Below are 23,735 nucleotides of genomic sequence, written 5' to 3'. Positions count from 1 at the left end.
TAGCATTTTGGAATTTTTTTTTCTGTCAGTGTTTTTTAACTCGGTAGTTTAAAAAAATAATGTATTGCATATTACAAATTCTTTCAGCATTTCTTTCTATTTAATATTCAGTGTTTTTCTTAATATATATTTTGTTGCATTTTAAGTTTTGGGGTACATGTGAAGAATATGCAAGATTGTTGCTCCTTTCTGAGTCTTAACTTTGCCTGCATTAAAGGTTTCATGAGGACCAGATGAAATTTTTGAGGTAAAAATAGGTTAACATTTAAAATATGGTACATGTGGTTATTCTAGCTTCTCTACATACCCATACACACACCTACATTTTGAGGGGAATCTGTCTGGGGGCTGCCTTGGGAACTAGGACACAGTATTATAGCCAAAGGGCCTTTTCTCTCGACGGAGGCATGTTGGCATTGCCACCACTCCCTTCTTGGGCTCCATTCCCCACAGAGTTCCTGCACCCAAGGGCTGCTGACATTGGGTGAGCCTCACCTACTCCCTCCCCTTGTGTATTTGGACTTTGTTCTTCTCCTTTCTGCCTCACTGTATCTCTTTCTCCCTGCCAGCCTCCTGAGCTTGTTCTGTGAACCACAGATAAGCCATTTGCAGGTGCAGGCTGTGCTGAGCCCTGTTCGCTGTTTTTGGCACTCTGTCCCTGATTTGGGGTGGCAAAGCAGGCTGGTGTCCTCAGATAACTTCTAGGGATCCAGCCACAGATGCCTCTCCCTGTCTCTCACCCCAAGATTCACTTCTGTTTTATCTACCCCCTGGAGCTTCATCGATTGTTTGTTTGTTTATTTTCTGAGAGCCTCTAGCTCTATCGCCCAGGCTGGAGTGTAGTCGCCCAATCTTGGCTCACTGCAACCTCTGCCTCCTGGGTTCAGGTGGTTCTCCTGCCTCAGCCTCCTGAGTAGCTACCCAGTATCAAGGGTAGCACCTTGATTCCAGGCAGGCTCCACCATCCCAAGCTATTTTTTGTATTTTTAGAGTACAGATGGAGTTTCACCGTGTTGGCCAGGCTGGTCTCGGAACTTCTGGCCTCAAGCGATTCGCCCTTTGGCCTCCCAAAGTGCTGGGATGACAGGCATGAGCCACTGTGCTCAGTCTTCTTCATTGAATTGTTCATTGCCTAGCCATGAATTCAGCATGTGGAAGAAATGTGAATACTTTGAGGTAAACAAAGGCAGACTAGGCCAACTAGAGAGCTGGTTGAGTTTCCTGTCAATGGAGGTATAAAGATAGGTTGGACAGATCAGTTGTCCTTTTCTCTTAATTCATTATTTTTCTAAAAATGACACACGGTTGATATGAGTAGGCTTGTGTCCCCACCCAAATCTCATCCTGAATTGGAATCCCCATGATCCCTGCTTGTCAAGGGAGAGAGCAGGTGGAGGTAGCTGAATCATGGGAGAGGTTTTCCCCATGCTGGTCTCGTGATAGTGAGTTTTCATGAGATCTGATGGTTTTATAATGGGCTCTTCCCCCTTGGCTTAGCACTTCTCCTTCCTGCTGCCTTGTGAAGACGTTGCCTTGCTTCCCCTTTGACTTCTGGCATAATTGTAAGTTTCTGAGGCCTCCCCAGTCATGCTGAACTGTGAGTCAATTAAACCTCTTTTCTTTATAAATTACCCAGTCTCAGGCAGTTCTTTATAGCAGTGTGAAGACGGACTAATACAATTGTCATTATGAAGGACTAAAGCAGGACAGAAAATTACAAATAAATCATCTCAAATGCTACTATCTGGAAAGAAATCTGTCTCTTAGTGGATAAATAGACATATGCATGCATCGATGATGTAAACATGATGGAGAGATGGCAGATAAGTAGAAGGGTAGATGGTCAGTGGTTTTTTAAATCTTTCTGGAATCACAGACCTCTTTGGGAATCTGTAGCTTGACCTCAGACCTCCCTCACCAGAACAACACATGCACACACATACACAGAAGGCAACTTTGCACACAGTTTTAGGGGATTCATGAAAAGCTGCTGCCATAGAATGACTGATGATCTTTCTGTAGCCCCATGAAAAGGTATATTTAATTTCATAATGGAAACAAGAAGACAGTGTTATAGGCATACAATATATCCACAACTAGGAGCAGGTGCCACACTGTCTGCACCAAAGCACACACACCACACCCCCCCCACACACACCCATACCCACACTCGAACACATGAACCAAGCAAAACCAGCTGCTCTGAACTTTTCTGTGAATGTATATTTGCTACTTGTTAATTCTTTCTGTCATCTGCTGGCACTTACTCTCTAGAAATGTGAAGTCATGAGCTTATGCTAGGACCTGCCATCCTCCCTGCATTCAGCCAGCTCTTACCCACCTGATGCTGACCTGTCTGATGATGATGAATCTCCCAATGCCAGCCTGCTCCCCAACCTGCCAACCCTCACTGTGTCCCAGAGGTACTGTGCCTGTGACCAGTGGCCACAGGATGCCTTCCACATTGGCCTCCAAAGAGCTGGGGGGCGGGTGGGCATGCACCCATGCAACAGGCTGAGATACTCCGTCTTCCGCCAGCCCTCAGACCGCAGTGCTGGTGCCTTCCCCATACCGACTCACCTCACAGGGGGGCCAGGTGCCACCTGTATCTCTCAGAGGCAAAACTGCCAACCCCTTTCTCCTGTCTTGGGTTGGCTGGCACTGGGGCGGGCACCTAGGATATAGCCTCTGCCCATGGCACTGGGCCTCTACTTTTTTTCACATATGTGCACCCCCAGCTTGGCCAACCCTCAGCCTGGCGGTTGGGCCCAAAGCATCTTCCCCTCCCCTTGGCGTCTCTGGGATTGGGATGAATGTCTGGCTCCCATCTCCTTCTCCCCTTTTGTTGCTATTGGGAGCTGCTGGCTCAGGGCATCCCACCTCCAGGCTCTGGGTTCCACTTCCATGGAAGGGCTCCAGGACCCATCCTGACACCCACCCCACAGCCAGGAGGGCCAAGGCCCCATGCTGGATATTTAAATTTAGAGGCAGCCTCCAGGGTGCATAGACAAATAAATACTCTTTCAGCATTAAAAAAAAAAGAAATACAAAAGGTCAAAAAACTTGGTAGAAGAACATTTCCAATTTGAGAGCATTCTATTGGCTATTTTAAATTATATTCCTGTGAATTGGAAACAGATCACCATTGTAATATTGAGACAAAGCAGTGTGGTGTGTGAGGAAAACCCCAGCTTCACCATTCCTGTGACCTTGGCAAGTTACTGTACTTCTTTATTTCCTCACCAACAGAATGAGCGTAATGACATCTTAGTGTTATGGCACAACGAAATGAGACACAGTAAGCAGCTGACACACAGTAAAGGCTCAACGCTAGTGGGGTGTTATAACAATCATAGTCTAGGCAGCTTAAAGACAGTGATAAATAGAAGTGCTACAGTTATGCTAATTCCCTTAAAAAGCAGTGTCAGCTCAGTGTTCTGTGGGCACACAGTGTAAGAACGTTGGGCTTTTTGGTAAGTTAACGTAGGATGGGAAGTAGGGCTGTGGCCAGCTTTGAAAAAAATAAAATCTGCCCAACTTCCTCAGTCTTTTCATTCACCTCGAACACTTTTTTTTTCCATCACCACACCTGGCTAATTTTTTTTCTTTTTTTTGGTGGTGGTGGTGTTACTGAGCCTGGCTAATTTTTTTGTATTTTAGTATAGACGGGGTGTCATCATGTTGGCCAGGCTGGTCTCAAACTCCTGACTTCAGGTGATCCACCTGCCTCGGCCTCCCAAAGTGCTGGGATTATAGGCGTGACCCACCATGCCCGGCCTCATTCTCCTTGAACACTTAATGTACTAGTTTCAGATTGGCCAGCATCTGTGTTAATTTATGATTGTTCTGAGAATTTACTATTGTCCTACTCTTGAGGACAGGAGAATGTTCATATATTTAAAAAAAAAAAAAGTTTGTAATTTTACATCACCCTTCTCTACATAAAAGATTCACAAAGATTGTATTTGACCTCCAATACCAATATCCATGTATTCATTAATAATATTGGATCATTAATCACTCTTTGATGCTACTGGTACCACCAGATACACAACCCTTGAAATGGCACAAAGAGTTAGTGTCACCTGTATAAGGCACAGAAACTAAGTTCTTTTTTTTTTTTTGAGACGGAGTTTCGCTCTTGTTACCCAGGCTGGAGTGCAATGGCGCGATCTCGGCTCACCGCAACCTCTGCCTCCTGGGTTCAGGCAATTCTCCTGCCTCAGCCTCCCGAGTAGCTGGGATTACAGGCGTGCACCACCATGCCCAGCTAATTTTTGTATTTTTTAGTAGAGACGGGGTTTCACCTTGTTGACCAGGATGGTCTCGATTTCTTGACCTCGTGATCCACCCGCCTCGGCCTCCCAAAGTGCTGGGATTACAGGCGTGAGCCACTGCGCCCGGCCCCAGAAACTAAGTTCTTAAAGTGCCAAACTAAATCAATGGTTCTTTAACAGAAATGACTTCTTTTTTAAAAAAGCTCAGAAGCTTATCATTCCCACTTTATAAACTACTCACTAATTATCTCTTTATACAAAGCTAAAAGCAATTTGCAGTTTCCTTTTTGACTAGTTATTTTAAAAATAGAAATTGAGATTGACTAATGATTTAGGAAGCACCAACTATCATTAGATGCCAAATCTAGGCCTGGTTCCAACTACTTGGAGGCTGAGGTGGGAGGACTGCTTTGAGATCACAAGTTTGAGCCCAGACCAGAGCAACATAGTGAGACCCAGTCTCTAAAAAGAAAAGAAATGTATGCCAGCAGTGTAATCTTTTTGTTTGTTTGAGACAGAGTCTTACTCTGTTGCCCAGGCTAGAGTGCAGTGGCATGATCTCAGCTCACTGCAACCTCCGCCTCCCGGGTTCAAGTGATTCTCCTGCCTCAGCCTCCTAAGTAGCTGGGATTACAGGCATGTGCCACCACACCTGGCTAATTTTTGTATTTTTTGGTAGAGATATGGTTTCACCATGTTGGTCAGGCTGGTCTTGAACTCTTGGCCTCAAGTGATCCACCCACCTCAGCCTCCCAAAGTGCTGGGATTACAGGCGTAAGCCACGGCACCCAGCCCAGCAATGTAATCGTAACAAATTATACAAGGTATAAATAAAAAAGCTTCTGCATTTATGTATTGGATGTAGTTGCTGCATGACTTTGTACTATTCTGTGAGCAGCACTTTGTTCTAGAATAGGAGCCCTACCTGTTAGGTGGGGCAGTTTCTGTTTTGCTTTTTCTTGCCTATTCCTAATGACTTATAATGAGACACTATCCTTTATGTCCAACTGTTTCATATGCCTCAAATCAGATTTCTTTAAAACATATTCTAACAATGGCACACATTGAATTTTCATTTGGCCCCTGTCTGGAAGGTAGCCAGTAACCAGGAACTAGGTTCAGCAGGACTAAGCACTGCTGTCCACTTTTAGGAATCAGTAGTCTCTGAGACAGGGAAAAGGAAGGAATACTAGAAGCCATCACACCTGGCCTTATGGCAAGGTAGAGACCAAAAGAAGGTTAAAACAAGGCCAGGCGCAGTGGCTCATGCCTGTAATCCCAGCACTTTGGGAGGTGGGTGGATCACCTGAGGTCAGGAGTTCGAGACCAACCTGGCCAACATGGCAAAACCCCGTCTCTACTAAAAATACAAAAATTAGCCAGGCGTGGTGGCGGGCGCCTATAATCCCAGATACTCGGGAGGCTGGGGCAAAAGAATCACTTGAACCAAGGGCGGAGGTTGCAGTGAGCTGTGACCACACCACTTTACTCCAGCCTGGGCAAAAGAATGAAACGCCATCTCAAAAAAAAAAAGAAGGTTAAAATGTAAATGCTGGAATTCTATTCCATAGTTGTCTCTTTTTTATATCTTTAATTTCTCCCTTTCCATCAGATAGTTCCTTCTCCCAAGCTGCAAATTGACCCTGCATTCCTTAACAAGGCAGTGATATTCAATGACAACCCTGCCAACTTGCAGAATCTGATGTGGTTGAGAGTGCCCTCCCTGGTTGTGGGTCATCTGCTGCTGCTATATTTAGGATGACTGCTCCTCCAGGTAATTTTTCGTTTCCCCTTCCCCTTAAGTATGCCTCTGTGGTTCCTTGCCCAGAACTCCAGCCACGATCTCCTCTGTCAGTACTACTGTTGCCAAACTGACATCAATGAAGGGGTGACTTATTCATTCAGTAAATACTTCTTGAGTGCCAACTGGGTGCTAGGCGTTGTCCCTTGGCTGGGGAGACAGCAGGGAAAAAAGAAACCCAAATTCCTGCCTCCGTGGTGCCTACATTCTAGTAGAGGAAACAGACAACAGACAGATAAATATCAGTCTAGGGAAAAGGGCCGTAAAGAAAACAAACCCAGTTTGGGGCACGGCATGATATATATATGTGTGTGCTGGTCTAGCTAAGGCATTCAGGAAAGACCCCTCTGATGGGGTGACGTTTGCTCAGTGTCCAGAATGAAGTGGGGAGAGGGTTAGGCTAAGCGAAGTTCTGGGAGAGAGAGAAGGCCCTGAGGAGGCATGTGCCTGGTATTTGAAGAACCGCACGTGTGGTTTTGGGTTCTATTTTAAGCATGGGTGATGTAAGGAAAGGCACAGTTCCTTCATCTTACTCTTTCACTTCTCACTAGAAAGTGAGCTCCATGAGGGCAGGTGTTTCATCTCTTTTGTTCATTGCTGTTTCCTAAATACTCTGAACAATGCCTGGGACACAGGAGACACACAAGAGATGTTGGTCTGGTGTCAGTGCACATTGAGAACACAAGCCCAGCATGCATTAACAGATGTGCTGTATGTCTGGAGTCAGCCAGAGGAATTTATAACAGAGGAGAAAAAGTAAAATTTAAAACCTGATGCTAGGCCGGGTGTGGTGGCTCATGCCTGTAATCCCAGCACTTTGGGAGGCTGAAGTGGGTGGATCACATGAGGCCAGGAGTTCAAGACCAGCCTGGCCAACGTGGTGAAATCCTGTCTCTACTAAAAATACAAAAATTAGCTGGGCATGGTGTGCACTTGTAATCCTAGCTACTCAAGAGGCCAAGACACGAGAATTGCTTGAACCTGGGAGGTGGAAGGTTGCAGTGAGCTGAGATCATACCACTGCACTCCAGCCTGGGTGACAGGGCAAGACTCTGTCTCCAAACACACACACACACACACACACACACAAAAAAAAAAAAAAAAAAAAAAACAACAAAAAACAACTGATGCTAAATATGACCATTCCCAGTGTCCTAAAGAAAAAATAGGCTGGGCATGGTGGCTCACGCCTGTAATCCCAGCAATTTGGGAGGCTAAGGTGGGCAGATCATTTGAGCTCAGCAGTGAGACCAGCCTGGGCAACATGGAGAGATCCCGTATCATTGTGTCTGCTGGTCTGGGAACTGCACTTTGAGAATCACTTGTCTAGAGAGACACCTTAAAAGACATCAACTGGTACATAAAGGTGAGCCTTTGTGAGCCAAATTTGGTTCCCCTCCAGGTCTCCCCTCAAGGGAGGAAGGGAAAAGAGTCCCTTCTGTGGCATTCCACATGGTGGAACTAGTATCCCTTGCGTGTTACTCTCATTCCCTTTGCTTGCATTAAACTTCGCTTCCCTTTTCCTTTACTGATTGTCATTTCATCCTCTCTCCAGTCTCCTCTAAAAGTGAGTGTTCTCCAGGATCTCAGCTATTTTCACCTTAGCATTCTGCCCTTCAAGATCCACCCACTTTCTTCATCATCATTGTGGGAAGTAGAAAAAGTTCCTCTTTAAAGTTTCCTTTCTTTTTTTTTGAGACGGAGTCTTACTCTGTCACCCAGCCTGGAGTGCAGTGGCACAATCTTGGCTCACTGCAACCTCCACCTCCCGGGTTTAAGCATTTCTCCTGCCTCAGCCTCCCAAGCAGCTGGGATTACAGGCGTATGCCACCATGCCCAGCTAATTTTTTGTATTTTTAGTAGAGACAGGATTTCACCAATTTGGCCAGGCTGGTCTTGAACTCCTGACTTCATGATCCACCTGCCTCAGCCTCCCAAAGTGCTGGGATTACAAGCGTGAGCCACCAAGCCCGGCCCAAAAGTTTCCTTTCTTGTTAAAGAATAAATTATAAATGTGCTTATAACTCTTTGTTAAGCCCTATCCTATGTAGCTGTTAGACATGCCATGCTTACAGGCACGTAGTACATTCTATGTCCTTGTACTTTAACCAAGATATCTGTGCTGGACGTGCTCACAGGCATGTCCCAACTCTCCATTGCTTTTACCTATTTAGAAAAGTTTTAAGTTGTTAGCAAATCAGGTTTTAGTTTAGATTGTGAGGGCTGGCTCCAGCCAATAGAGATCAGACAGCAGTAAGGACGACACCAAATGTGTAAGGGATAAATATGTCTGTTTTCCTTTGTTCATTGCACTCTCTGGCAAGATGGCTAGCAAGAGTACCTCTCCTGCAGTGCAGGAAGTAAAAATTGCATTGCTGAAAGATCCTTTGTCTCAGTGCTCATTTTTCTTTGTAACGCTGGGCATCTGTTTCCAACAATCATCATCATTATCATCATCATCGTCATGATATAATAGCTGACATTTATTTCAACTTCCTATGACTCTGGTAATGTACCAGGACTTTACATAAATGTATCAGTTAGGATGCTGATTTTGGTGGCAATGAGCAGAAAACCCAACTGAAAAAAATAAGGGTTGGTTGTGGTGGTGCATTCCTGTAGCCCCAGTTACTTGGGAGGCTGAGGTGGGAGGATCGCTTGAGCCCAAGACTTCAAGGCTGAAGTGAGCTATGATCACTGCACTCCAACCTGGGTGACAGAGTAAAACTCTGTCTCAGAAAAAAAAAAAAAAAAAAAAGAAAAATTTTATCTCACATACTCAGTAGTCCCAAGCTAGGACAGCTGCAGGGTTGGTTGACTCAACATTGTCTCAACTTGTCATCAAGGGCTCTTTCCCTCTTTCTGCACCACCTTTCTTGGCCTGTTGGCTTTGTCGTCAGTGTTGAGTCCCTCATAGTCAGAAGATGGCTGCAATGCTGCAGTCATCTGCCAGGACATTGCCTCTGTCTTTTTAAGAGCAAGGAAGTCTTTCCTGGAGGCACCCTGCAGATCTCCCCCTCACATCTCATTGGTTAGAGTTAACTTGTATGTCCACTTCCAATTGCAAAGAAAATGGGATTCACATGTTGGTTACCCCAGAGTTGGGGTGGGTCACCTCTGAGTACTTGGCTGTCATTTGGACAGAGCTGGCAGTCTGCTGCAGGGAAGGAGAAGGGAAGCCGGTGTTGAGTGATCAATCAACAGCTGTGCTCTGGTTACCACTGCTGTGTAACAACCACGACAAGCTTGATGAAAACAACATCCCTGATCAATTCCATGTGAATGTCTGAATGTAACTTTACAGCCTGTGTATTTTAAACCATGTTTATCTCATTTCTCAAAACTAGCTCTCCCCTGTGTGGGGGAACAGCTCTACCACCACATCATAGAGACCTTGCACGTACCCACTTAGGCAGACTCTTGGCAAAATGCCTCATGATCTTCCTGGATGTGGGAGGCTGGGAGGCCTGTGTACAGAGCCCCTGTAAGGCGATCTCCTGTTCACCTCCTTATCTCTTCTGGGAAGCTGTCATGAGACAATTTCTCATCTCTTGGGGCTTCTGGTGATGCGGAGGCTTTCTGTCCTGGCTTCCTCAAAATAGAGCTTCTAGGATTAGCTCCTCAGTAACGGGGTATTCCACAACTCACATTGCAGTCATCTGGGTCTTTGTTTTGGTGTCATATACTTCTTGGTATGTGGGACAAAGATCACAGGAAGCTGGCACCTTTTGGCTTATTCTTTTTGCCGTCTACGTAAGTAACAAACTAAATCTTAAAGTGGCTCCTTGTAACTTGACTGGTTGACTCAGAGCATGGCTTTGGCCTTTACACCCTGAACTTCCACACTTCTATCATCAACAGAGTGTACACAATAAATATTCATGGAACACATTCATTCCTCCAAGGCTGAAAATCTTGAGAGATCTCTTACCCCTTTCCTCTAGGTATCCTACATCTTGGCCTGTCAATTCTTCCTGCGTGAATGTTCGCGTTCTTGCCTCTACTTCTATCGAATAGCTTTCCCGTTTCTAATTCTTCTGCCTTACAACTCATCTTCCACACTGTTCCTAGAGTAATCTTAAAATAACATTTTTGTACATGGCACCCTAAAGTTCACAGTTCACAGACTTACGGCATGCTTTAGCTTCTTTTTTGAGATGGAGTTTCGCTCATCACCCAGGCTGGAGTGCAGTGGCAGGATCTCAGCTCAAAGCAAACTCTGCCTCCTGGGTTCAAGTGATTCTCCTGCCTCACCCTCCCCAGTAGCTGGGATTATAGGTGCCCGCCACCAGGCCCAGCTAATTTTTGTATTTTTAGTAGAGACAGGGTTTCACCATGTTGGCCAGGCTAGTCTCGAACTCCTGACCTCAGGTGATCAGCCCTCCCTGGCCTCCCAAAGTGCTGAGATTACAGGCGTGAGCCACTGTACCCGGCCATGCATCAGTCTGTTCTCCTTGCCAGCTTGTCCAACATGATGTCCCAAGAATATGTCAGAATGGCATCTCCTTAGAGGAGCAGCCTAAGTGCCACTTTTTTTTTCTCCTAGGAATGTTTCTCCACCACTAGCTTTTCTGAACCTGTGTGTTACTGTCTTCTCTGTGGGCTTGTGGGTGAATCAGAATAGAAAATGGCTGGAGGCAGCAGAAGATACCCAGACAGAACAAGCTCATTGCCAGTTTATACTAAGTATGTCTGAGACGCCTCAGCTAGGACTAGAATCCTTGGTTCAGAGGTTCTTAACTGGAGTATCGGAGGCCCTTGAAGTTGGCTGCAAAATTCTGCTGTATGTGCCAAGCTGCTAGGGTCAGGGGAAGGGAGGAAGTGTCTGTAACTATAGCCAACTTCTTGTAGAGGTTGGCTTATGATACAATAAAGGCTAGGAACCCCTGACCTAGGAAAAAGATGGCATAACTTAGTGGGGGAAAAATATAAAGGAACAACAAACTCCACTCAATTTTGGAGTCACCAGACTGGATTGGTATCCTAGCTCTGTGCAGCACTGGCATGTCATTAGCCTTTCTGAATCACAATGTAGTCATTTAGAAAAATTATATGTATACTGCCTGCTCAACTGGGTTTTGATGGGGAATACTTTATATAAAATTGTTTATTATAAATGATCATATGCCCTGCTAATATGAATGGTACTTAACTCCAGACCATACGGCTCTGTTTATATGTTCCCATTTACATAATGTCTTACTTATCTCAAAATAACAGGTTCTTATTTGTCTTATCTCCCCGTCCCTCCAGTTGTCTGAAGGTTTCATTGGTCCAGAGTCCATTGCCATTACCTGAATCATGGTCAAGATTTAGTATGAGATGAAGGTTATGGCTCCTTTTACCAGTCTGATAATGGGATGCCCACCCTGAAGACCTTATTTATTCCTGATTACCTCCCAAAGGCCCTGCCTCTAATCAACTTGTGAATTTGGGGATTAAGTTTCAAATACATGAAATTTAAGGGAATACATGTAAACCATGGCATTAACCAATGCATTGCTAGATAGGTAGTTATCTAGATGGATGGGAAGAATCACAACTAATATTAGAACCTGCTCTCACACATGCTTGGGTGAGTAATCCAGGAAGCTGCCTTTATGAAAGAGTTTGGCATCTTTCCCTTGGTAGGTAGGCTAGTTGATATTCATGATCGACAAACTTGGCATTGGGAAGAAGCAATAGAAGGAAGGAATGGCCTCTAACTACTATAGATTTTATCACTAGTAATTTTTCTCTATTCCTAGAGAAAAATGTATCCATAAGGCTGGGTGCTCTGGCTCATGCCTGTAATCCCAACACTTTGGGAGGCCAAGGCAGGGAGAGTGCTTAAGGCCTGGAGTTGAAGACCAGCCTGGGAAAAATGGTGAAACCCTGTCTCTACCATAAATACAAAAATTAGCCAGGTGTAGTGATGCAGGCCTATAGCTCCCCAGCTACTTGGGAGGCTAAGGTAGGAGGATCACTTAAGCCCTGGAGGTAGAGGTTGCAGTGAGCCATATTTGTGCCACTTAACTCCAGCCTGGGCAACAGACTGAGACTTTGTCTCAAAAGAAAAGAAAAGAAAAACTCAGACTAATCTCAGCAGTGCTCCAGACTCCCTCTGTAATCGACACAGATTATGGAGATTGAACTATTCTATATAATGACACAGATATAATACCAGAACATGACCATGATACCCTTAACTGTATCATAGAGAGCTCACTGAAATTAGGCATTGGTTCACTGGAAACTCTAGAAGCAAATGGAATGCCTCTATAGTTCCAACTATAGAAAATAAGTAGTTTTGTTTATTGGATAAATACTCTGAGCATATGTGAAGAGGAAACAATCATCATCCTTAGTTGGTGATGACATACACGAGTTACTTTATCAAGTACATTGAACTGTTTTGGTTCTAACTCCAATTATATATATATATATATATATATATATATTTTTTTTTTTTTTTTGAGATGGAGTCTCACTTTGTCACCCAGGCTGGAGTGCAATGGTGTGGTCTTGGCTCACTGCAACCTCTGATTCCCAGGTTCAAGCGATTCTCTTGCTTCAGCCTCCCAATTAGCTGGGACTACAGGCGTATGCCACCACACCTGGCTAATTTTTGTATTTTTAGTAGAGACAGGGTTTCACCATGTTGGCCAGGCTGGTTTTAAACTCCTGACCTTGTGATCTGCCCTGACTCCCTAGTGATCAGCCCGCCTGTGCTGGGATTACAGGTGTAAGTCACTGCACCCAGCCTCCAACTCCAAATTTAAACCATAACCATTTGACCTGGCAATGTGCAAATGCAGATATGACAAAGAATCACTATGGCATTCTTGTCACCCCCAACTGGTGGATAATGAGATTCACTTTGCACCTTTTTCTCAATAATACTGGATTGTTCTTTTTTTTTTTTTTTTTTTTGAGATGGAGTTTCACTCTTGTTGCCCAGGCTGGAGTGTAGCAGCGTGATCTTGGCTCACTGAAACCTCCACCTCCCGAGTTCAAGCGATTCTCCTGCCTCAGCCTCCCAAGTGGTTGGGATTACAGGTGCCTGCCACCACACCTAGCTAATTTTTTTTTGTATTTTTAGTGGAGATGGGGTTTCACCATGTTGGCCAGGCTGGTCTCAAACTCCTGACCTCAGGTGATCCGCCCACCTGGCCTCCCATTGTGCTGGGATTACAGGTGTGAGCCACTGTGCCCGGCCGGATTGTTCATCTTGAATGGCAAATATATAAAGGTTTTTCCACCTAAATGACTGGAACGTTTGGGCTATGTCCTACCTAAAATGACCAGATGACTCTTTAAATGTTAATCAAATTCTGAACCTCTGGTCACTTGTACATAAAGTGAGCCCTCAGAAATGAGCCTCCTGAGTGATCTCCCAAACCCAGTCATACAAAGGGGATGCAGATTTCATTATTTCCTAAGTGCTTTTTCCTCAGCTTGGAGTCTCTGAGTTGAAAAAATTACTTATTAATATTTCAGCAACTCTTGAAAAAAGTTTGAGTGATATTTATGAATTTTCTTCAAGCAGGACAATGAGATAATTTCACCTCAGCAGTACCCCAAAATAGGAGTTATTGACACTTTAGCTGCTCAGCAGTGAGGAGCTTGTGCTTGAATTGGTAAGTGGTGTTTTTATGTTAACAAAACCTAATAGTGTTTTGTTATATTTGGTATTGTTGCCCAAAATTTAAAAGACCCTCAAGAATACAAAGTTTTTATCTCATTAGCACTGCTTCCCTTGATATTTCAGTTGGTTAAATCTTGGCTCCTGGGAATCTTTTCTCGGGATATTTTACAATCCTTTGCTATTATTCTCCTTGTAGTTACTGTGTTCACCCATACGCAGTGGGTGGCCATACACAATGGCTTACCCAACACAGTGCATTGTATTCTCTCAATACTTTAAAAAAATTTTTTTTTTTTTTTAGCGACAATGTCTTCCTCTGTCACCAAGGCAGGAGTGCAGTGCTGCAATCACAGCTCACTGGACTTGGAACTCCTGAGCTAAAGTGATCCTCCCACCTTGGTCTCCTGAGTAGCTGGGATTATAGATGTGTGCCACCATTCTCAGTTAATTTTTTTTTCTCCCAATTTAGAAAGTTTATTTTATCAAGATTAAGGACATGCCCATGACACGGCCTCAGGAGGTCTTGATGACATGTACCCAAGGTGACCAGGGTACAGCTTGCTTTTATAAGTAAAATATGGAAGATTTCATGAATTTGCATGCCATCCTTCTTCAGGGGACATGCTAATTTTCTCTGTATTGTTCTAATTTTAGTATATGTGGTGCTGTAGTAAGCACTGCCCAGCTAACTTATATTTTTTTGGGATGGGGTCTCTGTCACCAACGTTGGAATGCTGTGGCACAATCGCGGCTCACTGCAAGTTCTGCCTCTCAGGCCCAAGTGATCCTACCTCAGCCTCCTGAGTAGCTGGGACCAGAGGTGTGTGCCACCACGCCTGGCTAATTTTTTGTTATTTTTGGTAGAGACGGGGTTTCATTATGTTGTTTAGGCTGGTCTGGAACTCCTGAGCTCTAACAACCCACCTGCCTTGGCCTCCCACAGTGCTGGGATTATAGGTGTGAGCCTCCATGCCCAGCCCTGCCCAGGTCACTAAAAATATGCCTTTTTTTGTAGACATGGAGTCTTGTTACATTGTCCACCTGGTCTTGAACTCCTGCTCAAGCAATTCTACTTTGCCCTCCAAAGTTCTGGGATTACAGGTGTTATCCACAGAGCCTGGTCTTTTCAAGGATATTAAATGCTTTCCAGCAGTCACTTGTATGTCAAAAGACTGCTGTAAGGATCAGACAATTGGAGGAAACCAGCATGGACTGTCACTGCTGAGGGTGACTCTGAGCCCTAGTGCAGCTACTGATAACGTCTGACTCTTCCTCCCAGACTGTGTTTAATAGTGGTAACTGAGAGTAATGCTATGCCATTTGGTCACATTCTCAGCTTGCTGACAGGGTGACTAAAAGCAGGGAACTGCCAAAGCAAAATTAAAATGAAAACTAGGCTTCAAATGTTCCTGAGCAAATAAACCAACTAGGCCTTAAAAATAGCCCTAACCTATTGACACTGTAAACATAAATGAAACTTAACTTGGGACATTTTTGGTAAATGCTTATGTTAGAAACAAAACTTAACCTCAGCCAATCAGAAACAGCCAACTAATATGATCATGAGACTAGGGACTTTCCAACAAAGTAAGTCAAAAAAGGGAACCAATGAAATCATTTCTTAATTTTGCTTCTGTATCCACTCTGCAAATACTTGCCTCTGATGTTGTCATCGAAACACCAAATCCTCACTGAGTTTGGTGTTTCCCAATTCACTAATTGCTTCTTACTCAAATACATTCTAAAATTTTATTGTGCCTGCCTTTTTTTTTCTTTTACAATAGTCCATGTGTAATACTTTCAGCTCACCAAGATCTCCAAATTCCTTCCATGAGTAATTTTTTGGTATGTGATGTTTCCTTGCACAGGGAATCCCTCAGAGGGCCGCACTAGCATTCCTAGTGCTCAGAACAATGACACATCTGCCAATGTTTAACACTTTTAAAAATACTGTTGTTGGTGGCTGTGTTCATGATGAAAGGCAGTAGGGAGGATGACCTGGGTTCAATCTGTAGCTCTGAGTTCTCAATGTATAAAATAGATCCAATAATGTCTACCTCACAGAAATACAGATTTTAACACAAAAAGTAAAAGCATGTAACATTTCAGTGTACAAATAAATGTGTGAAGCTGTTTAAGAAGTCCAAACATGGAATCATTACGGGTAAGACAGCCTGCCTTGTGAACTTCAGCAGTTAACATAGCCATATTCTCATGCATGTAAATTATCAAGAAAAGGGGCATGATGCTTGGCACTGTTTAAAAGAAAGCAGGCTAGTGATCAAGTGAATTTTTATTACAAAAATTTTATAAAAATGGATTTCCAGGTAAAGATGACAGAATAAAGCAGGACTACAGAATCTTCTTCCTCTAATGCCTAATAAAACGAATAAAAGATGTTACATGCCACAAAATGTTTTTTTTCATATCGTTACTGATAAATCACAAAGCTTTATGCAAACCCAGATGGAAGGAAACACATAGTTCTGCCATGTATATTAAGATGCATTCACTCTCCCACCCTAATAATAATCATGTCACCTTATGGTAGGCAATTAATTAGTTGCCAACCAATACTTAAAAATCAGATTTCATATACTCTAAATTTCTATCTTTTCTAGAAAAATAAATTCTGTTCACACTAGGCCTGCTTCCCAGCAATCGTGTGCTCTGGTTTACCAGTCTCCACAGCTCTTCCCTTCATCATTTGCCTAGCTCCTGTAAGCACGTGCAACCTCTAGGTGGCCATTAATTCCCACTCTTAAAGAAAATTTGAGGTTCAGGAAGAACAAGTAATTGCCCAATGTTAAATTACAGTGGTGGAGGCTGGGTTTCCAATTCAGATGTTTCAAATAAATTCTGTATTTTTCCATTTTCTACCAACTGAAAATAAGGTGAATTCAACTATTTAATCCCATTTACTGCTCTACTCTGCCAGGAGCCAGTTTATATGCGTGAGAATGAATGTTTCTCCTAACATTCATTTGTATTATTCTGTGCTCTTAGGCTACAAAGGCCATGCAATATGAATTTTTTATTCTTTCTGTCCAAAAGTATGTGACTCTAAACTTGCCATGTAGTATGTTTGTCCGACTGTAGACCAAGAACCATTTTCTGGGACATTAAGTCAAAGCTGCTTATTTTATCTTGTGGTTGTGTCAAAAAACAACACAGTATCATCATACTTAAGTGCTGTACTGCTGTACTTTTAATTTTATTAAAAAACAAGCAAGTATCTTCTACATGTCAAATGCTTTAATTCACATTTGTGCTTTCAGGCACTGACCACAGAAATACAGACCCAACACAACAAAAACAATTGACACAGGGTAATTAAGTGGTAGGTACACAGGACTGTGGTGGGCAGGAGAAAGTACAAGGGGCCAGCTGGCTGCACAAGTGGAGTCATCACATGTGCCTTCAGCACTATGGGTTTAGGGATCCACTGCAGTCAGTTCACCTCTTAGAGGACTGGGGTTGAGGACTCGAGCTAGGCTGCTCTAAATTTATACAAACAGAATTACAAAGGAGAGTGCCAATTTATCTGTAGGGTTCATTTAAGCAGTTCAAATCTGAAAGACTGCTGGCAGAGCCCTGAACTGGATTGAGAACAAGTGTTCTTAAGAGCCATCATCATCCAACTCCACAAACTGCCTGCCTTACTCTAGGGTTTTTCTCAGCCAAACCTACTCATCTGATCAGGATGCCCTCTTGCCTGGACAATGTCAGAGGAACAAGGAAAACAACTTAGCTTTCCAGCTCTTCCTTTTCAACATTCCATGTTAGTCACTAAAAAGTAACACGTAAGGGAAATTCTCTAGATTACAGCTTATTTCCTGTTTAGTGAATTCTGTGTTGATGTTGTCCTTTAATAGTGAGGTAGCTCAGGGCATCCTTGGAGAGACTCAAGTGTGCTTGGTCTGATGTCTGATACCAGCAACACATTTTTTTAAAAATTGAGACAGAGTTTCGCTCTGTCGCCCAGGCTGGAGTACAGTGGTGCGATCTCGGCTCACTGCAACCTCTGCCACCAGGGTTAAAGCGATTCTCGTGCCTCAGCCTCCTGAATAGCTGGGACTACAGGCATGCGCCACTGTGCCCGGCTAATTTTTTTATTTTTATTTTTAGTAGAGACGGGGTTTCACCATGTTGGCCAGGCTGGTCTCCGACTCCTGACCTCAAGTGATCCACCTGCCTCGGCCTCCCCAAGTGCTGAGATTACAGGCATGAGCCAATGTGCCTGGCCTCAGCAATACATTTCTATTTATAGTTTCTAGGTGATTTATTTTCTGCAGACATTCTCGCAGATGGTTAAGTTCAATCATTTTCATTTAAGTTTTGTAAATGTCTGTATTAGAGGATGACATTTTAAAATTATTTCCGCAGAACCCTGGAATGTACCTTTTTGGGATCTGCAAGCCTCATGCACTGACTAGAGAGTCAGGGCAAGGTGGGTAAATAGATATGTATGTATGTGTATGTATATTTACATATCTAAAATTAACTAAATACACAGATAATATACTTAAATTAGAAACACAAGGAATGAAGGCTAAGTTCAGTGCTTTACTATTTAATAAAATAGCTTTAAAAACTGTGAAATAGCCAAGTGGCCACATTCTAAGCAGCAATGGAGACCTCCAAAATATTCTGTCCATCAAAAAAAACATGAAGTTTCTGAATATGTAAAAATTAGTAGAAAATCAATTAGGTGACAGTCACTATAGTAGTGGCTTTCAAACTCTTTTTAAAAAATAGAAACATTTTAAATGTGGAAATATTTTATCTACTGAGATCTGAAGCAGCAACTCAGTATACACAAGTGTGGCTGCACTGACTGAAGTGAGAAGGCAGGAGCCTCCATGGCTTGCTGCCCCTTAGAGGTGCATTGAACTAGCTCCTGAAACAACTCCTTGTCCTTCAACACTGCACGGAAAACAAACAAACAAACAAACAAACAAACAAACAAACAAACAAAACTGCATGGGTCGCAGTCCAAAAACTGATCCTATGTACGAATCATGCCAATTTTTATGTAATAGAGTTCAGACAAATATGTCAATTTGGGTATGATACCAACAAGTTTTTCATAGAGTTCTTTTAGAAAAGTGATTTTGGGGACAGTGGAGTAGAAGAAAAACAATTTTAAGAACATACAATTAATTCAATTTTTTGGCATGGTATCCCACCTGGTGAAAGCCCTAGGTGAATATATGAGGTTCAGACCAGAAGCTTTCAAATTTCAGTATGCTTAAGAATCGCCTGAGGTGCTTGTGAATGAAAACAGAGGTTTCTATGTTGCATCTCCAGAAACAGGGAATCTTTAAGTTAAGGGCTGGGCTCAGGAATCGGTACTTTCAACAGCCTGCCCATGCATTCTGATGCTGCAGAGCATACTCCTGCAGCGCGTACTCCTGCAGAGCGTACTCCAAGAAACAGGAGGAGAAAGGCTTCAAGGGAAAAATTGAAAAAGGCAAGGGCTCACTTTTTAAAAGAAAAACTCAAACCACCTTTTCTGTCTTGTTGCTGAAAATGAATTCAGATAGGGATAAACAACATTAAAATTTTAAATATCTACATATTTTAAATAAATCTACTTATATTCCACTGTCCTCAACAGGGTAGAAATATTTAAAAAATTCTCAATATAAAACGCTGGTTCTTGCTTCAATATTACCATTTTGAAGGAAAACCACACAAACTGTTACCCATTCTAATGATCTTTTTGGCCAAACAAATTACGTATTTGGGTCTGCATTAATCTGTAAATTCATATAACCTTTAAAGTTTTCAAGTTAGTGCAAATTTAAAATTCAATAAATACATTAAATACAATTTTAGTTTATATTATAAATGCAAATTATTTTTCTTTTGACATGCTGGTAGACTCATTTTTACAATGCAAATGGACTTTACAATTTCTGAGTCATAGTATACTTTATGACTCTAAGCAAATGTATTTAACAAAGCAAACACTATATTTTTGAAACACTCTAAAAAAATAAAAATAAATATTTTTGACTATAAAATTTGTATAAACATTAGCTACATTAGGGGTTCACAGCTAATTTGTTGCAGAAAACCTAAAACACATTTAAATCATGTAATCTTACTAGTAGACAACTTGTATTTTAAAAAACAAGTCAGTTTGATTTCTATTCAACATGACATGACAAAGCACTGAAAATTATCATCATCTGCCTAGGGGATCTATAGGAGCTGCCAGGTATTCAGTATTTAAGCCACTAAGTTTATAGGAGTTAGGAATGTATTGGGATAGTAAAAAGATGAGAGAAATCTGGAAATAGACATGGAGATATGATTTAGTTCATATATTTCTTCCTGAGAATGTAGAAGTTATTTTTTTAAATATCAAGACAATTTAAAATGGAACAGGAAAATCTTATGGCAATTTTTTTTGGTAAAGTATAGAATCCCTGGTAATATAAACAATCACTACTCTAATATGTAACTTGCAAACATGAAGTCTTACAAATTGTACTTATTTAAACAAGGCACATGCCTATACATTTATTTGAAATGCTGGGTCAATGTGCCCAAAAAAGTAATTCTGCAAAAACAAGATAGTGATATGTTTTATGATATGCTATTCTGAAACAGCTTCCCTAAATGAAGTCTAAATGAGTGAATAAGCCAGCAGAAAAACTCCATGACAATCAATGGTGATGCAAAAACATTACTAGATTATGATAACCAAAAAATCAATTTGTTTAAATAAACGAGGGCATTGTACATAAGCCTGTTCTAAGTACAGTGTAATATTATGGCTAATATTAAAATTATAATTTTTAATTGTAGTTTTAGCAATTAAAAGAAACTATATTAGTTATTGTGATTATTTTAATTTCAACATCCTAAATTGATTATTTATTTTGCTTCTACAATTAGGACTATGAATTATATAACAGGTAAACTATAACCTACAGCAGAGTGAATTTAACAGTGTATTTATAAAATGTGATATCTTTAACAATTGTGAACATGAATGAAAGAATAAACTTCATAACACTCAGAACGTGATTGGCCCATTAAAAAAACCCAAAAACTCTGCCATCCCCACTGCCATGGTTACCTACCATGAAAGGTAGTTATAAATAAGCTCAAAACAGACCTGCTCACAAAGTTTCTCAAGACTAGAATTTAAGATCACCCATTGAGATCTGGAAGAGGTTAATTTAGCAAAATAAAGTATCTCATAAAACATACTGACTACTGTATACATTACTAAGTTGCTCTCTGAAAACATGGTCTGGGCCTAAAGTGAGGCAAACTTAGGTTTATGGCAATTCACAGATGACAGATTCATAACAGACCCTCAAAGACAGCTAATGGTGCTTTGGGGGATACATTCTGATCTTTCCAAGATTACTATCATTAAAGACCACAAAGCCTACAAATGGGCCATCTGTCAGAAAAACACCAGGCTGGATGCCCACTGGGTGTGCCTACCTGTGGGACATGAAGGGATGGACTGGTCAACAGCAGTGAAGGGATGGACTGGTCAACAGCAGTGAAAGAGCACCCTTTAATGGGAACCATGAAACTAGCCCTTCAGTAAGTTTGTGGCAATTGAGGGGCAAATGAAACAATGAAACAAAGTTTTCAGTTATCTAAAAGTAGCTCCCTAGTGCTTTTTATGCCCTCCTTCTTTTTTCAAAACAATGAGGAATATTTGTGAGGAATGAGAATATCTAGATATCTTTCAGGAGAATTAAATTAGGATTTTTATTACTTAATTGGCTAAATTTCGATCTGATTGTGACTAGCAGAATTTATGTGATCAATTTAACTTATTAAATAAAGCTACAGAATGTAAACACTAAACACAGGTATCATACCACAAGGTAAATAATAAATACTTTTAAAATATATCTCTCATTTTAAAATAATTATGATATAAACATTTTAGCAGAGATTTCTGTCCACTTACCATTCGAAAGGGAAATTCTGTTAAAAGACTACTGTATTTGAAAATACTATAAGACCAATGAATTTTTAAAACTTACAGTCAGCCTTGAGCTTTTCCTAAGCAATTAATCTCACTGATAAGTTTCCTTTAAGCACATTTTTTGAAGTGTCGACACTGTCTTTTAACAAAAAGAGAAGTTGATGAACTGTTCAGCTCAGAACCTAGAACTTACAATCCAAAGTGTTCTGAATCTTATTTCTTACCAGTTAATTTATCTGTTTCTCTTTTGGCTACACTAAAATAGATCCTGAATTTCAGCTCAAATGGTTACCTACGGAGTTAAACAACATTTAGGTGTCTGAATATCTTCCTAAAATAAAAATTATAATGAAAATTTTAAGTATTATTTTTGTTTGCTGTTCTCCTTTTGGGGGTTCCTAGAAATCAATACACACACTTGGTCTGGGTTGTAGAGAATCATAAGAGGCATGCTGCAGGAGGACGCCCACAATTAACCATGCTGGTTTGACAGTAATCATTTCCTCTCAAAAAATCAAGTTAATTTTTAAAATGTGATAGTGTCACCATCTTTTTTTTTTTTTTTTTTGAGACGGAGTTTCGCTCTTGTTACCCAGGCTGGAGTGCAATGGCGTGATCTTGGCTCACCGCAACCTCTGCCTCCTGGGTTCAGGCAATTCTCCTGCCTCAGCCTCCTGAATAGCTGGGATTACAGGCACGCACCACCATGCCCAGCTAATTTTTTGTATTTTTAGTAGAGACGGGGTTTCACCATGTTGACCAGGATGGTCTCGATCTCTTGACCTCGTGATCCACCTGCCTTGGCCTCCCAAAGTGCTGGGATTACAGGCGTGAGCCACCGTGCCTGGCCGGTGTCACCATCTTAAAAATGAAGATGGAAATGATCTTTCCACCCACACCTTGTTGGAGACATATGTTCATCCAATGTGTGTCCATCAAATGCATGATTCAAAAATAAGAGACAGCACATACTTCAGAGTCAGTCCCCCTCTCAAAACAGTCATAAAAAATTTTCACTTTCACATAACTTTTTATGACTTTTCAAAAGTTAATACTATTCATTTGAAGTATTTTGCTGAAAAAGAATCAACATTTGTAAATAACTGGAATCTGGCTGGTTTGGGGATGCTATTTACAAAAATGTATACCCATTATACTACTAGCGAAATTAAGACTGAATGCTGATAGAGATTCTGGTAATACTTTTGGATGAACATGTATCTACTTTGCTTTGAGCATTCTATGCAGTTTTCACTCCCTCATCCATCTATTCAGTCTCCTTTACGTCTTCTTGATCCGAAGTACTAGAGATGTCATCATCTGTTTGTTCTCCAGAGAAATATAACATCACTGCATGTGTCTTATGAGTTATGGTGACAGTGCAGGGCCCTTGGGCCCAAGGCTCTCCATCCACCTGCATTGGCATCATGGAGCACTTCAAAATCAGCTGATATTAGGGAACAAATAATGTTTAAAAGTCAGTCCCCCAACATTTAGAAAGGTCTTCCTTAATAATACCATCTACAATCCCTGAACCCTTATGCATTTCATTTTTAGAAAATATTAATCTGAATATGTTTTTATTCATTGATTGTTTAAGGAATTTGTTTTTCAAGTGAATGTTTTATCTCATGGATCTTGAGCCATATTTCTGTTTCTTCCTCATCCCACTCAAGCCCCTGGTGTAGACTGACCAACTGCAATAGCCATAAACCACTGTTTAAAGAAAGGTATAACATGTATACTTTACATATCAACAGCTTAGAAATGGACTGGGACAAATTAGCCTGTTACGGCTATATTTTTCACCTACCCTCACTGTATGTGCCTGTCCTATTCGAAAAGGATTCGCCAGTTTCACTTGAATCTGAGCACAGTGGAATGACCCATATACTCCAACAACTTCCAGTAGACCATCATCATGCCTAAAATTGGAAAAAGAAAATATGGATTATATAATACAATAAAATAAAATCAGTTATGCTAGAGCAATTGCTTTTTAATGCAGTTGGACCATCAACTTTAAAATATTTATAACTAATGAGATATACAAAAAAGAAA

General features: G+C 41.5%; 1 protein-coding gene and 1 non-coding gene across 4 annotated transcripts in view; both read right to left on the bottom strand.

The window, feature by feature from the left end:
* The window catches only part of DGKE (diacylglycerol kinase epsilon), a 59,584-nt gene that overhangs the window by 9,884 nt on the left and 25,965 nt on the right, over positions 1–23,735 (bottom strand). For 2 of the 3 annotated variants that reach the window (XM_064367581.1, XM_064367582.1), the window contains exon 11: positions 23,488–23,599. In XM_064367581.1, coding sequence (XP_064223651.1) covers positions 23,488–23,599 — 112 coding nt within the window. Of the gene's footprint in view, positions 1–15,980; positions 23,122–23,487; positions 23,600–23,735 lie in introns of those variants that run through there. The other variant, XM_012460471.3, reaches the window with a different exon arrangement.
* Positions 14,277–14,383, bottom strand: LOC135271018 (U6 spliceosomal RNA). The gene has a single exon (XR_010339170.1). It is a non-coding gene; the product is annotated as a U6 spliceosomal RNA (small nuclear RNA).

The sequence above is a fragment of the Aotus nancymaae genome, unplaced genomic scaffold, assembly GCF_030222135.1.
Source record: "Aotus nancymaae isolate 86718 unplaced genomic scaffold, 86718_ANA_hifiasm-v0.15.2.pri h1tg000072l, whole genome shotgun sequence".
In the NCBI taxonomy this organism is placed as follows: domain Eukaryota; kingdom Metazoa; phylum Chordata; class Mammalia; order Primates; family Aotidae; genus Aotus; species Aotus nancymaae.
This window is presented reverse-complemented; position numbering and strand designations above follow the sequence as displayed.